General features: G+C 36.6%; 1 protein-coding gene across 9 annotated transcripts in view; it reads left to right on the top strand.

Moving 5' to 3' along the window:
• Window positions 1–13,240, top strand: part of LOC128697873 (transcription factor E2F8) — a 58,649-nt gene extending 45,409 nt beyond the window's left edge. For 8 of the 9 annotated variants that reach the window (XM_070099548.1, XM_070099550.1, XM_070099545.1 and 5 more), the window contains 2 exons: window positions 4,675–5,335; window positions 8,736–13,240. In XM_070099548.1, coding sequence (XP_069955649.1) covers window positions 4,675–5,335; window positions 8,736–8,869 — 795 coding nt within the window. In that variant the 3' untranslated portion in view covers window positions 8,870–13,240. The remainder of the gene's footprint in view (window positions 1–4,674; window positions 5,336–8,735) is intronic. The other variant, XM_070099553.1, reaches the window with a different exon arrangement.
• The last annotated feature ends 234 nt before the right edge of the window (window positions 13,241–13,474 follow it).

The raw sequence follows: 13,474 nt of genomic DNA on the forward strand, positions 1-13,474 counted from the left end.
AATGACATCATGGCATTACGGTGGCATGACAAACGAGATGTCACATTGTTGACAACCATTCACCGTAATGAAATGCAAGACAGTGGCAAAGTTGATCGAGTGACTAATGAACGTATTCGAAAACCAGTGACAGTGATTGATTATACACAAAACATGCGCTTGGTTGACAAGTGTGACATGCAGATTGGTTTTGTTGACTGTGTTCGTAAGAGTTACAAGTGGTACATGAAACTTTTCTTCCATCTCATGGACATTTCAATGCTGAATGCATATAATATGTACCAAATAAAGACTGGTAACAGACCACCGTATGGTGAATTTTGTTTGTCTGTTGTCAGACAACTCATAATGAAGTACGTACCAGGTAACAACACCTGCAATACAACATGGTCCTCGAATTCATCACAATATACCCAAGCGTTTGAGGAGAGAAGGTGATCATTTCATAATACAGCTTCCTTCAACTCAAAAGAAATTTGCTCAGAAGAGATGCATTGTCTGTGCACAAACAAAACGACGGCAACAAAGACGCAAAGACACTCGGTTTATGTGTGAGGAATGTAAGGTGCCTCTGTGCATGGTGCCTTGTTTCAAGGAGTTCCACAAGCTCCAGCAGTTCTAAAACCATGTCCAGTGATTGTAAATATGTAAATATATGATAGAACATTAGTATTATACAATATTTGTGCATGTTTATTGTAATAAACAACAGTGGTAAACAATAATATGATAATAACTTTAGTGCGGTTATTGTGTTCAATACAGTGAGTATATATATATCAATTATATACAGTATTGGTCTCTCAGGCCCCAAATGTTAGTAGGAATAGAAAAAAATTGGAAAAGAAAAGAAAAAACTAAAACAACAAAATAATATAATACGCGTATGTGGAATTCGTCGATGTTGCCGCCACCACATCATTTTCTACAAACTTCTTGGCACTGTATCTCGGTAAGTACTGATCAGATTCTAATTTTTTTTGTTTTATTACCTTCACAAAAATATGCTCTTTAATTCTGTAAGAAAAAATAATTTTTTTTTTTTTTTCAAAATTTCTTGGACACTGGTGCGTGACTTCAGATTTTGGCCTTGGACCCTGAAAGGGTTAGTAATATTAGGCTTGTTCCCTTCCATTATTGAACACATTCTTTATTGTTTGTTCTCAGTTTGAGGCTTGTGCTCATTTATTACTTTTATTTTGTCATCTCAGTTGGGGCTTTATTTTATTTTATTTTTTATTAACACATCGGCTGATTCCCACCAAGGCAGGGTGGCCCGAAAAAGAAAAACTTTCATCATTCACTCCTTCACTGTCTTGCCAGAGGGGTGCTTTACACTACAGTTTGAAGATTGAGACACTTATGCAACATATGGGAATCTTTATTCAGGAAACGTTTCGCCACACAGTGGCTTCATCAGTCCGATACAAAGTGTCTCAATCTTCAACTTGTCGGTTTTTCAAACCATTCATCACAACTGTCTGACACTGCAGCATCATGGGATCTTGTTACAAAGAATTCTTCAACACTTGTCCAACCTTTGGACGAAGACCTACTTCGACTAGTGGATGGTACCACTATGACCTCACCTCCTCCTGCTTCGCCTCACCTCACTACAGTATATAAGCCACGTCTACGGCCCTATGCTGTACATTCTACAAGATTGATGATCTGAACACATCGACTCCAGGCTGAGGGACTGATTACCTCAAACTCCTCCTCTCCTTACTCCTTTCTACTTTGTATCGGACTGATGAAGCCACTGTGTGGCGAAACGTTTCCTGAATAAAGATTCCCATATGTTGCATAAGTGTCTCAATCTTCAACTTGTCGGTTTTTCAAACCATTCATCACACACTACAGTTTATAAAGCTGCAACATTAACGACCCTTCATAAATGTTACTTTGCTCACACTCCAACAGCACATCGAGTATTAAAAACCATTTGCCTCCATTCACTCCTATCAAATATGCTCACGCATGCTTGCTGGAAGTCCAAGCCCCTCGCACACAAAACCTTCTTTACCCCCTCCCTTCAATCTTTCCTAGGCTGACCCCTACCCTGCCTTCCCTCCACTACAAATTTATACACTCTCGAAGTCATTCTGTTTTGTTCCATTCTCTCTGCATGTCCGAACCACCTTAACAACCCTTCCTCAGCCCTCTGGATAACAGTTTTGGTAATCCCACACCTAATTTCCAAACTACGAATTCTCTGCATTATATTCACATCACACATTGCTCTCAGACATGACATCTCCACTGCCTCCAGCCTTCTCTTCGTTGTAATATTCATCACCCATGCTTCACACCCATACAAGAGTGTTGGTACAACTATACTCTCATACATTCCCCTCTTTACTTCCACGGACAAAGTTCTTTGTCTCCACAGACTCCTAAGTGCACCACTCACCCTTTTCCCCTCATCAATTCTATGATTCACCTCATCTTTCATAGACCCATCCGCTGACACGTCCACTCCCAAATATCTGAATACATTCATCTCCTCCATACTCTCTCCCTCCAATCTGATATCCAATCTTTCATCACCTAATCTTTTTGTTATCCTCATAACCTTACTCTTTCCTATATTCACTTTTAATTTTCTTCTTTTACATACCCTACCAAATTCATCCACCAACCTCTGCAACTTTTCTTCAGAATCTCCCAAAAGCACAGTGTCACCACAAAGAGCAACTGTGACAACTCCCACTTTGGTTGATTCTTTATCTTTTAACTCTACACCTCTTGCCAAGACTCCCGCATTCACTTCTCTTACAACCCCATCTATAAATATATTGAACAACCAGTATATGTCGAATTCACAAATAAAAGTCAAAAGATAAATTGGCCGATTATTTTACACGTTTTATATGCTTGCTTTAAGTGTGATGTATGTTTAGAAGATTTTTATATTTACTTATTTTGGTGTACTGTGAATAGTGAATATGAACATTTTGCAGTTTAACTGTTGATAATCATTTATTTGTAGCTAAAGAATCTGCTAAGTTCATGGTGTTTCTTCTTCTGTATTGAATCTATCTAAAGTCTATAAACCCAAGATAAGTTGTAATGAACAACTGTCAGTAAATGAACAGATTGTTCATTTATTGACAGTTGTTGGATGAGTCTGTGATCCACACGAGTAACAGGCCCAGCCTTGTAACCAGTAAGCCATGAGGGTTCTAATAGGATGAGTTTACAACCAGCACTATTGTACTATGTATGAGCTGTCGCCAACTATGACCCTTCTATCTTGTCCCACACCCCCACAGCTTTCATGGCACATCTATTCTCATACCCCTTAAAGCCATGTAGTCTATAAACCCATAAGTCATAATGATTACACTTAACCCAACGGCTAACCACCTCGTCCTACCTTTAAAATACCCTGTAAATCAATACAAGAAAGTTTATCACTGCCACTTCCAAAGCGAAGAGCTGAACTTTACAACTAAGCACATTTACAAGTCCTGAGGTGAGGGGCTGTCAGGATTCCCATCTTTTTCATCTTGGAAGCTGACTGAGATATCAGGAACTGATGATGATGATGGCAATACATCTGGGCGAGCAGATGTTGAAGGCACTAGATTTTTAAGGGGCAACTCATCTGTTGCATGCTTTTTAGCTATTTTTTTGAACATATCTTGCAAGTTGAACTGTTTCATATATTTTGGCCTTTCTTTGATTTGTTTATCCTGCAGCATGTAAACATTCATTATTTCTTGTTCACTTATAAAACTGCTTTGCTCTAGACCTTTTAGCAGTTCACCTGTCTACTGAATTAACCTATCAATAGAGACCCTTTGGGCATTGTATGGTGTTTGCACTTTACACAAAAAGCATATCCATTATAAATTGTAACCATGGCTGGGGCTAAAAGTGAACAGGTTATAACAATACATGGAGAAAAACAAATTGAAATGGCTTGCCTGTGTTTCCATGTGACACGAACAGTGTTTATGCAGCAAGTAATGCTACCAAACAGTAGCAGTAAGTTGGTACATTGACCCGGTAAGTTTGAAATTACACTAGCCAAAATTAGTGATGGTACCAGATTAGTTATTGCTGGATCAGTGATGGCCAACCTGTAATTGTTTATAGGACTGTTTAGTGTTGAAACATTATGCTCATTATACCTGATCTCAGCTAATAGACAGCTATAGCCCAGTGATACACACCCTGCTGGAGCTGCTCTCACTTCTCAAGTTCATTATAGAGCTCTGTTAAAGCTCCAGTGTGGCCTCCGCTGCCTGCTTTTATTGTCATAGCCCCTGTGACTGCATTAATTAATGCTCCTCCCTTCCCAACTGCTTCTTTTAATCCATTTCCCCAACCTCTAGAACCAGTTTAGAGAATTTGCATGAAATGCACCATGCATTCATGCGATATTCTTAGGTATAACGCTAAAATGTAGACATGACTCATTGTATCCAAATGCTTCATTAGATATCACTACCTTATCTCAGTCAGGAGCCCTTTACACCACATTAACTCTCCTTGATTTTTTTAAGCTCAAATATATATCTGTTTCTAGTCTTGGAAGAGCTTGTATCCCAAATCTAGAGGGGATTTTGTCAGGTGTATAATGCTTAAATATTTTCCCAGATGTTAAGTCTAGCACATTATTAAAATCTGTTTTTATCTAGTTCTCATTCAATGTTTGCTTTTCAGCATTTTGAAAATATAAAGAAGTTTACTCAGAAGATTTTTCCCAAGCCAGTTTTTCTCAAGGAGAGTGAAAAACTTAATAATTTCTCTCCTGAAGATAAGACGGTTCCTTCTTTGCTAGTTAAACCCAAAGACAAGCCTTTCATAGTACCTGCTGGAACCTGTGATATGGAGCCTCTGTATTATATAAATAATGCTTCATCAACATTAGAGCTAACCTCGCCCTCTCTTGCAGAGAACTCTCGTCCCTTTAAGCTGTACCATTATGATCCCTTCACCAAGTTGCTCACTCCTGTAGATACTTATAATGTTGCTCTTGACACTCAGTCACAGTGCCGGAATGACTTCGTGGCTTACAATACTATGCCCGAGTACCTGAAACATTCTGTGGCTTACGGTACCACACTTAATATTCTGCCACCTTGTTGGAAACACACTGTGGCTTACAGTACTGCACTTGATACTCAGTGTCAGAAAGATGCCTTGGCTTACTGTACTACACTTGCTATGCTACCACAGTATCAGAAAGACCCAGTAGCTTACAGTATGGCACTTGATACTCACCCCTGGTGCCCTAAGGTCTCTGTACCTTACAATTCATCATATGTGGGAAATGAGCCTAATGAAAATTGCTGTGATGATGGTCCTCGAATTGTATTTGCAGGTTTGCTAATTTCATTCTTGATGTAGAAGAAATGTTGCACCTTTAACACCTAGTTTTATAAAGTATTATATAGCAGTAGTAATATTTTTCACTAGTTACTGATTGCACGTGTTGTCACAAACATAAGCTGTAAATGTTGTTGAAGGGCATATATGCTTTGGTAAAAGATGGCTAATGTGGTAAAAAAAATCAAATAACATACTGTATTTTTATGTGGTATGTATGGAGGAAGTGAATGTATTTGGACATTTGTAAGTAGACATGTCTGCAGATGGGTCTATGAAAAACCAGGTGAACCATAGAATAAGGGTGGAGAAAAAGGTACAGTGGAACCTTGGTTTTCATGATTAATCCGTTCGAAAAGGTCTAATGAAAACAGAATCGTATGAAAACTGAAGCAATATTTCCCATAAGAAATAATGTAAATCCAATTAATCTGTTCCAGACACCCAAAAATATTAACAAAAAATACATTTTATAGAGAATAACTATAGTTTTACATATAGAAAACAATGAAAAATAAATATAAATGACTAATGAAATGGATAAATGAGCATTTAACATCACTTTTACCTGTATTGAAGACTCTTGTTGGCGTATGGAAGAAGTTAAGGAGGGGAGAGGAAGGAGGAGAGGTTATTGTTTGGAAGGAGAATCCCCATCCATAAAGAATTCAGGTGTCAAGGCCCTGTCCGGGGTTACTTCCCTTCTTAATCTGTTGCTGGCACTAGGACCAGCTTGAGAGTCGCTGGACCCCTGTCACACAAAAAATCTGTCCAAAGAGGTCTGTTTCTGGCGTCTCTTTGAGTTTTGCCTAAAATGGGACAAGGTACTGTCGTTGAACACGTTGCAGACACAGCTTGCAACAGCTTTGTTAGGGTGATATTTCTCCACAAAACTTTGCAACTCATTCCACTTTGCACACATGTCCTTAATCATTGAAGAAGGCACATTCTCTCCTCTCATCCTTCTCCTCTGAAGCGATTTCCTCGGCTGCAGTCTGTTGCTGTTGTAGTTGAAGGTCTTGCAGCTCTTCATTGGTTAGTTCTTCCCTGTGGTCCTCCACCAAATGTTCCACATCCTGGCCACTCACACTCAACCCCATGGACTTCTCCAAAGACACAGTGGATTCCACAGCAGGCATAGGGTCATCAGGGTCAGCCTCAAACCCTTCAAAATCCTCCTTGAGGACACATTCTGGCCATTTTCAGCTGTATGAAAATGAGCAGATGTATGAAAACTAGGACAAAATTCGACAAAGTTGTCAAAAACCGAATCGTATGAAAATTAGGGCATACGAAAACCGAGGCTTTGAGTGTAGGTGGTGTGTTCAGGCATCGGTGTAAAGAATGAAGCTTATCTATGGAGCCAAAAAAGGGATTTGTGCCAGAGAATAATGATCCCAACACTTTTAAATGGGTTTGAGGCATGGGCAGCGAAGTGTAAAGTTCCTAGTACAATGACCTGAGCTGCAACCCAGCTGGGCAGGTAAATATTCATGAACGTATCCCGCATGTCATGAGAGAGGTTACTACACAATTGTCCTTTTGTACTTCATTAACCCTTTGACTGTTTTGGTCATATATATACGTCTTACGAGCAAATGTATTATAGAAACAGAAGTGAACTTGATTGGTTTTACTATGAAATGGAGCTCAAAGTAGGGGGAATGTTTGATTTTTGCCGATGTTCAAAAGTAAACAAATGATGTCATTTTCTAATAAATGTCCAAGTAGCCATTCTGATATGCAGTCATGAATGGGTTGACATTATTTATACAATTATTACAATATTGCAGTAGTCTGCATAACAATAAATCTTCTATTTTTTGTTTGAATAAAAATTCAAAATAGAAAGCAAGAGTAATACCAGAAGGGCCTGGAGACGTGACTGATGAACAGAGAAAGTGTTATTTTAGAGCAATGAATGTCTGCATTGTTCATTCTGGACCCTATTTTGAAATTGTCATATTTTTTAATTTTCGTGAAATTGGCCAAATTGCAAATTTCTGACCATGTTAATGGGTAGTTGAAATCGGTAAATGGGCAGTTTCTTGTACTCATTCTATAGAAAAAATGGAGTTCTAAAGAAATAGCTATGACTTTGGTTGACTGGAACAATGGAATTAGCTGAAAATAGGGCTCAAAGTGGGCGAAATCGCCGATTCATAAATATCACTTAGGTTGCTAACTTCGCAAGAGTGTAATTCTGTCAGGTTTTCATCAAATTTCGTTCTTTTGGTGTCATTACAATCAGGAAAAGATTCTCTATCATTTCATAAGTTTTTTTTTTTTTTTTTTTTTTTTTTTTTTTTTTTTTTTTTTTTTTTTTTTTTTTTTTTTTTTTGCAACACCAGGAGACACCTCAGGATTGGGGGTTGCGACAGCCAAGGGTTTAAAGAAAGGCATGTTCATTGTTCAGCGAAAGGTGTTGAAATTGATTCAACAATAAAACTTTAATAAAATTGGATCTCTCTTTATTATTAATGTCTTTATACTTCATTAACATTGTCTGAAAAGCATCCCAAATATTGCATTTTAGTTTTACTTTTATTCCCATCCTTGACATCAAAATCTGAGAAAAATGCCTATAAAAGTGGACTAAGTAATATAAGGTAAAGAATTATTGCTTGAATGTTGAATATAAAACTGGTAATTATTAGATTAATAACATAGACTTAGCAGGTTTAAATAAGAGAAGGATGGGTCATTTGAATTGTGATGTCCACATTTGGAAAGATAGTTATGTAATGAATGATGGTGAATGTGTTAACATTTTGGGTCATTTTACATTGGTGGTAAATGGCCTTTGGGATAAAAATATCAGTTGAAGTATAGCCTCTCCTCACTTAGTGGCGTACTTGTTTACTGACGACTCGGACTTATGACGGGCTCTCTGACCAATGTGCATACCTAAATAATGTATATTAGAGCTAATTTTCCTCTATTCTGTTTATTCCAATATACAGTACACTACTGTATAAACATTTAAAAATTTACTAAGAATGTTATGAATGGTGCAAAGGTGACATTAAAACAATATCAAAGATGGTTGACAGAAACCCACTACCATTATAGTATGCTCCTCATTTAGCGATGAATTCGTTTACTGACGTGTTCTTAGGAACGGAACTCCATCATTAAGTGAGGAGAGGCTGTATTTGGTTTAGCCAGTAAAGTTGAGGATTAAAAGTACCCCTCTCATATTGCAATATTTTGGATAGGGTTGATAATTCCTTTATTCTTATTTTTAATTTGCTGTGTGTTAAGTGTTAAAAATATGCGAGGCCATGGTCTCCAGTGTGAATCTATAAGGACCAGCTTGTTTTTTTTATAAATGAATATTTAGCACATATAATATTAGAGTTGAAGGTAATTTTTTTCTTTTTTTTTTTTATCAGGAACAGGTTTGAAAAGTTATATAGATGAGTCAGCATCATGGCTGTTGCTTCCCAAGTGTTCCTCCAGCAAGGTGCACATAACCCATCACAGCTTACCAGAGCTTGCACCACCAAATAGTTTGACACCTTGCTAGGCATCCCAGTGTGTGTTTTGAGCAGTGAGTAACAAAAAAATAAAATCAGTATACCCAACAAACAAATATTGGATAACTGTGATATCACTTTAAAATCTCTCTATTACCAAGAAGACTTCACTAACAAAAAAATGAGTCAAGGTTAAAAAATGCATAATTTTAGAGATTGAACTGTTGAGGTGGAAATAATATTTATTATAGTACTACTATTACCTCGCTCCATTATTTTAATGATTCAGACAGTAAACATTTAAGCTCTTTTAACATGCACTGTGCATTAATTAAGAAATATTCTCCATGGACCAGCTCATTCATGTAATTTTCTTCATTTGTACTGTAATGGGCAGGAATGTGGCAGTTCAACATCACTGATTGTCTTTTGGAAAGACAACTAGAGAATGAGTGGTGGTGACTTACTTGTTTAGGTCACCCCTACCTTAGGAAATAACTGATGTTGAAAAAATATTCAGTTTTAGCAGAGTGGTGATATAGGTGTATAAAGCTTCATGAGAAGCATAAAGAGAATGACAATTAAGAATTATACATGTTTGCTAGAAGTGATAGTGATAATGCTAAAGTGTTAAACTTGTTAGTGACTAACCTATACAAGGTGGAAGGCTTGAGTAACCTATACAAGGTTCAGGTGGAAGGTTTGAGGAAAGCACATCATTAGAGATAAGGGATAACAGAGAGTATAACAGTTGATGAAGGAAATTGGTGTCGGTTAACCCTTTCAGGGTCGGTCCCATAGTACAGTGGAACCTCAACTTAAGAGTTTAATCTGTTCCATGACCTAGCTCGTAATTCAATTTGCTCTTATGTCAAATCAATTTTCCTCATTTAAATTAATTGAAAAATCCATTAATCTGTTTCATCAGAAATCCTGCTCTCGGGAGGCAGGACAAAATACTTCAGTATGATGCTAATATCAACTCTATGGCTTATTTATCTGTCACAGTTCATCTAATATGACATAAACAATATAAATAACATGGATACATGATATATACTCTAGAATGAATAAAATGTCATTATGTGGTGAGTGGTGGCGGCCATTTGCCGCTCCCGCACTGACCATGTCTTCCCATTCTTCTTCTGAAAATGGAGTGTTTGTAAGGCTAACTGCACTAGATCACTAGTTTCATAAGGAAAACACTGAAACAGTGTATTTATAAATAAGAAATATTGTATAAAAACATAATAGAGAATGTAAAGAAATAAACTGGTTTTATAAAGTGTGCATACATACTTACCTGGGAGAAGAGATGGAAGGTGGAAGATAGGCAGAGCCACATATGTTGTCAGTGGCCCTCAACCCACACACCTCCATCTCGCTTGTTTATCTATGATTTCATGCTTTAATTCCATGGACATCATCATCATTTTCTTCTCAGCACTGTCATTTGCACTTTCTTACGACCCATGGTTAGAGATAAGAAATTTGGTAAAATAACTACAAAATGCAAGCAAAACATGAGAGAAATGCTTCCTGGCAAGGTAAACAGTGCACTGAGTTGGCGGCATTCTGAAGCTCCTCATTATTATTATTATAATGATAATGATTATTATTATTATTAATTTAGGGAACTGGAGCACAGATCCAATTCCCTAGATCAAGAGCCCCTCACTCCCTAAATTAATAATAATGAGGAGCTTCAGAATATCACCAACTCAGTGCACTGTTTACCTCTCCGTGGAAGCATTTCTCTTGTGTTTTGCTTGCATTTTGTAGAGTTATTTTGCCAGATTTCTTTTTTTAAACCATGGGTCCTAAGAAAGTAAGTGCAGAGGACAGTGCTGAGAAAAAGATGATGATGTCCATGGAATTAAAGTATGAAATCATAGATAAACACAAGCGAGGTGGATGTGTGTGGGTTGAGAGGGAAGTGAGGGAAGCTCGCTCGTAACTTGGATGTTGGCTCGTAACTCAGAGCAAAAAAAATTGACCGAGCGACGGCTCGTATCTCGAAAAACTCGCATGTTGGGACACTCGTAAGTTGAGGTTCCACTGTACTACGGCTTTGAAGCCAGGATCAGTCCTTTAGTTCTCCGCCATGAGCTCGGCTCATTCATGCAAGCTGTAAGTGGTAAATTTGGGCCTAGAGATAAAATGGATCTATGTGGTAAGTGCACCATATATAAAAAATCCTGCAACAAACATTGCATAATGAGGGGGGACTGCAACCGTGTTTTTGGTTTAAAACTGCGACTTTACAGTGTATTTTCGTATGGTTTCTTGGTCTCATTTGGTAGAATGGAAGATAAATTACAGAAATAGATATGATTTTGATTGGTTTCAGGACTGAAAGTAGCTTGAAATGAGCTCAAGATATCAGAAATGTTCGACTTTTGCTGGTATTCCAGAGTACACAAATGATGTCACTCGTACAATACCCCTCCAACTGGCCAGTCTAATGTGCATTTAGGAATGCACTGACATTTTTTATACAGTTATTACAATACTGCAGTAGTATGCATATCGGTAAATTTGCTATTTTGTGTGAATAAAAATTCAAAATGTAAAGAAAGCGTAATATAAAAAGAGGCCTAGGGACATAACTAGTGAACAGAAGAAATGATTTTTTAGTGCCAGGAATGTCTGCAGAGTTTATTCTGGACCCTATTTTTAAATTGGCAATTTTTTTATTTTGTGTGAAATTGGCCAAATTACCAATTTCTGATAACTTTATTGGGTAGTTGAAATAGGTAAATGGAAAGTTTTCCATTAAATTTTGTACTTTTGATTTCATTACCTTCAGAAAGATTCTTTGTCATTTATTTATTTTTTTAATTCTTTGACGCCGAGGACAAGTTTGAAATCAGGGGTCTAGACCCTGAAAGGGTGAAAACAGTTTGGAGCATGTTTGTATGAAAGGTGGGACTGTCGAGAGAGAGAATGGACAAAGTAGTACAATGCAAAGATCGATAACAAGTGTTTGAATACGGTGTCAGGAACAGTATGCCATCTGTTTGCAGGATTATTATTCACAAGAAATATGCTGAAGTGTTAGCAGGAGTTTATTGATCATAACCCATCACTAGTGTATTCATTGTGAGCATTTCATGTTATGCTTGAAGAGCAGCTGGATCTATGAAGAATATTTTAGTAAATGCAGATGCTAAGTCAGTGTAAAAAAAAAAATTGGAAAGGAAATATTATATCAAGAAATAAACAGGAAAGTAAAGATGAGTAGTTGACAGTTCATATGGCAGTTTTCCTGAAAATGGTGTAATAAAAAAATTTAAAATGAACTAAGAAAACCATGGTAATCTCTGCTGCTGTAAGTGCCAGGATGGGACCTCCAGAATTGACTGAGCAAGGTTTAACAGAAACATCTCTTTAGACAAGAGCACTAATTGTGCAATCATCTTTCAGATAATACAATAATGGTGGTAGGTGAACTAACAGAAACACTGGGAATTGTATACCTTCTGTTGCCAATCCTGGATCTGCAGTGCTAAGAAGGTTGTTTCCATTCATTGGAGTAACTTTACTATCAGCAGAAGTTTCACTAGGACAGGGCCCATAGAGATTCCTTTTCCTTCTGGCTAGAGGTTGGATCTTGCACAAGGGTACATACTGTATTCCTACAAAGCAGAGGGAGGGGTATAGGGTATTTAGATTTTATCCAAGGAAAGGGGTAAAATTTAAAGGAATTTATCGAGAGTCCATTTGTTGCAAGAAGGAACATCCCCCTTGAAAGGTACTCTAGTCTCTGCCCATATCTAGTTGAGCAAGGGCTGCCTATTTTTTTTTATGGGAATGTAGAATGTAATTTTATTCTTTTCAGAGGATCAAATATATAGTGTAAGGAATTAAAGTTTATCATTTGCAATTCAACACTTTACTTGTATAGTTATTTTTTTTTTGGCAGGACATAAAATTAAAATGCAAATTATTTTTGCTATTATTAATTTATTATTTTTTACATCATTTACACATTGTTATAAATAAAAACTTTAGCACTGGAATACTAGAACCGTGCTCACACGTAATATACAAACTTTACACACGTACATACATACATACATACATACAACCCTCAAGAGACCTATGAAAGTGTCATGACCATGGACTTCAAGTCTTGGGTAATAATACTTCAATAGGATAATTTCCAGCACCTGGGTGGGAAATGTCTTATTGGCTCACTGAGGCTTAAAATCAATGGTCCTGTCACAAACGCACAACCGATGAAATGGAGCAACTACAACTCTAGGCATTGGGTTTCTTTTAGCTCCTCATTTAGATGGAATTTTAACTGTAGGAGTTTAACTGACATGCGCGCGCATATATATATATATATATATATATATATATATATATATATATATATATATATATATATATATATATATATATATATATATATATATATATATATATATATATATATATATATATATATATATATATATATATATATATATATATATATATATATATATATATATATATATATATATATATATATATATATATATATATATATATATATATATATATATATATATACACACACATGTATATATATATATTATACACACATGTATATATATTATACACACATATACTGTATATGTGAGGCAGGAAGCTGTTACCCATCA

The sequence above is a fragment of the Cherax quadricarinatus genome, chromosome 68 (assembly GCF_038502225.1).
Source record: "Cherax quadricarinatus isolate ZL_2023a chromosome 68, ASM3850222v1, whole genome shotgun sequence".
Taxonomy (NCBI): Eukaryota; Metazoa; Arthropoda; class Malacostraca; order Decapoda; family Parastacidae; genus Cherax; species Cherax quadricarinatus.